Raw genomic sequence first — 3,276 nt, 5'->3', positions numbered from 1 at the left:
ATCCACTGCAGCTGTGGCAATGCCTCATCCTTTAATCCACTTTGTTTGTGATCAAACATGTGCCTCCACAGTAACCCCGAGCCACTGCAGTCAGATTCTTTACCTACTGTGCCAGAGTGGGAACTCCAATATGATTGTTTAATACATTGAAATTCATGACGAAGTATTAGTTTAATAAATTCAATAACATGAAATTCCTGTCAAATAAAATATCATTTCATTTGAATCATCCTTCTTTCTGATGGATTATCAATATCTGATGATAACATGGACAATACAAAATGATTCTGATTGATACAAGGAAATTTGGAAGATGATGTAATATTCATTACTCACACTTTAGAGATTAAATGACCCATGTCTTTTATATTCCTAAAGGAGTTACATAACACAATGTTATAGAAAATACCTAACCATCAACCATGATATTTAAACATGGGTAGACTAATAAAATGATTAGAATTTAATTTTATGTAATTGACCAATATATAATAGTATATATGCTAACAGATAGGGATATATAGTGAAACATATTATGTATATTAATAACATAAAGGAAAATTATTTCTTCCTATGACGATATGCATGTAAAAAGTTACTACATATATATACATGGTCCAGCACAGTCCCAGAGTACATATTTATGAATGCTGACTATTCTAATGTTGTTACCTTTTTGTCATCATTTCCTGACACTGTAACAGAGTATTTAATATCATAAGTGATCAGTTGTATTCCATTTACTTGCTCTTCAGTATTTCTCTTTTGTCACTTACACATTTTTCTTTGTTCCCTCAGCTATTAATGGTGATAATAGCAGTGCCGCCCTAACACTTTGGATTGTTACAGAGATTCTTCTTAAACACCAGTATATATATATATATATTTACCTTTCAGTTGTTTTATTACAATAAAATCTTTGAATGCATATACAGTGATGAATTTAATCATAGTCTTCCCCAATTTGAGAGTATTTTCCAAATATTTAGAGAATAGTTCTGGGCTAGCTTTTTTGCCCTCATTAATGTACACTCATTTTAACTCCACTTCTGGCAGAATCTATACTTTGTAGTAATCTTATTTTTCTTTTTCTCATAGGTCTTATTTGCTGATATTAGCAAAAATCTCCTTATGACCCTTTCCTATCTTCATTCACATTTGGGATCTAGGCACATTTATATTTCACCTGTAAGAGCTTTCCCACTAAACAATTTCCTAATGGCATTTTTCAGCTGGGCATTTCTCAAGGTACAGATTAAGGGATTTAACATGGGAGTTATCATAGTGTAGAATTCAGCAACTGCCTTATCAATGGGTATTGTAACTGCTGGTCGCATGTACTCAAATATGCAGGGCACAAAGAAGATGACAACTGCTGTGATGTGGGAGACACAGGTAGAGAGGGCTTTGCGTCTGGCCTCCAAGCTTTGGGTCCTAAGGGTGTGAAGGATGAGCACATAGGATCCAACCAAGAGTAGGAATTTCAACATACAGAGTGATCCACTGTTGGCAGCAACAATGAGCACTAGAGTGTGGGTATCAGTGCAAGCCAGTTTAAGAAAAGAAATCAGATCACACATAAAGTGATCTATGACATTAGGGCCACAGAAGGGCAATCTGAAGATGAAGAGGATCTGAATGAATCCATGGAGAAAGCCTCCCAGCCATGACACTCCCACCAGCAGGCCACATAGCCACCGATTCATGATGGTTGCATAGTACAAGGGCTTGCAGATGGCCACATAGCGGTCATAGGCCATCACGGTCAGCAGGATGATATCAGCTCCTGCAAAGAAATGTTCCCCAAAGATTTGCATCATGCATCCATGGAAAGTGCTTGTTTTCTTTTCATAGAGTGAATCTACAACCAGTTTAGGGGTATCCACACAGGAATAGCAAGCATCGATGAAAGAGAGATGAGCCAGGAAAAAGTACATGGGGCACCCGATTAATGGGCTGGTAGTGATGGTGACTATGGTGAGCACATTTCCTCCCAGAGAGACAGTGTAGATGAGCAAACACACCACAAATATGACTTTCTGCATGTGTGGATTCTGAGTGAGTCCCAGTAGGATGTACTCTGTTGCATTGTTCCTAGTCTCCATGTAGTTCTGTTATTGTCAATCATTTTATCTGAAAATAAAACAAAGTTTATTTTTTAAAGCTCAAACTTGAGTTTATTAAACTTCTCCATCTAATAAATAACAAATGCCTGTATTATACTGCATTCAGTATTCTGTTAGGACTTTCCTTGAGAAAAAAAATTTGTTCTGATCATTTGCATGTTGTTCAATTGTGAGTGAGAAAATGAGAATATGAGTGCCCATATAGGAGAACATGAATGGAAGTGGAAGACAGACTTGAGAGAAAGGGAATCTGTGTACACATCTAGGGAAGAGTTTTGTGTGACTTGGATGAAGTGGGCTGAGGCGTAGCAAGGGGACAGAAGCCTGATAATTAACTTTTAGGCAATCCCACTTTTAGGCATATATTCTGACAAAACTTTCCTTAAAAAAGACACATGCATGTGCATATTCATTGCAGCTCTATTCACAGTAGCCAAGACATGGAAACAACCCTAATGTCCCTTGACAGACGATTGGATTATGTGGTATAGATAAGCAGATGTGATGTATATATATATATATACACAATGGAATACTACTCAGCCATAAAAAAAGAAATACATAATGCCATTTGCAGCTGCATGGATGGAACTAGAGAGTCTCATAGTGACTGAAGTAAGTCAGAAAGAGAAAGACAAATACCATATGATATCACTTATATCTGGTACCTAATATATAGCACAAATGAACCTTTCCACTGAGAAGAAAATCATGTCCTTGGAGAGTAGACTTGTAGTTGCCTGGTGGTGGGGGGAGAGAGTGGGATGGATTGGGATCTTGGGGCAAATGTATGCGAACTCTTGCTTTTGGAATGGATTAAGAATGAGATCCTGCTGTGTAGCACTGAGAGTTATGTCTAGATGCTTAGAACAGAGCATGATAATGGGAGAAAAAAGTATTTATACATGTATGTATAACTAGGTCTCCTTGCTGTACAGTGGGAAAAAAAAATTGTGTTTGGGAAATAACAACAAAAAAATGGAATTAAATGTAGCAGGACATTGGTAATGGGAAAGTGATTAAGAGGGTACAGGAGCCAGTGTCTAGTATAAGAAAAGTGGTAAACCATGTTCCTTCAATCCAATAAGTTTATAATAGCTGATAAAGATGGTTTTAATAATTGATTGCTATGGGCGTGGCCTAATAGAAT

General features: G+C 36.9%; 1 protein-coding gene across 1 annotated transcript; it reads right to left on the bottom strand.

Moving 5' to 3' along the window:
* Positions 1 to 740: 740 nt before the first annotated feature.
* Positions 741 to 2,105, bottom strand: LOC100520607 (olfactory receptor 4C46-like). The gene is made up of 2 exons (XM_021082362.1): positions 1,208 to 2,105; positions 741 to 793 (listed from the first exon to the last, which is right to left on the bottom strand). Exons 1-2 carry the CDS (start codon positions 2,103 to 2,105, stop codon positions 741 to 743), a joined length of 951 nt encoding a protein of 316 aa, XP_020938021.1.
* Positions 2,106 to 3,276: the final 1,171 nt, after the last annotated feature.

This window comes from Sus scrofa, unplaced genomic scaffold (assembly GCF_000003025.6).
Source record: "Sus scrofa isolate TJ Tabasco breed Duroc unplaced genomic scaffold, Sscrofa11.1 Contig74, whole genome shotgun sequence".
Lineage (NCBI taxonomy): Eukaryota > Metazoa > Chordata > Mammalia > Artiodactyla > Suidae > Sus > Sus scrofa.
Note: the sequence above shows the minus strand (reverse complement) of the source record. Positions and strands in the feature narration are given on the sequence as shown.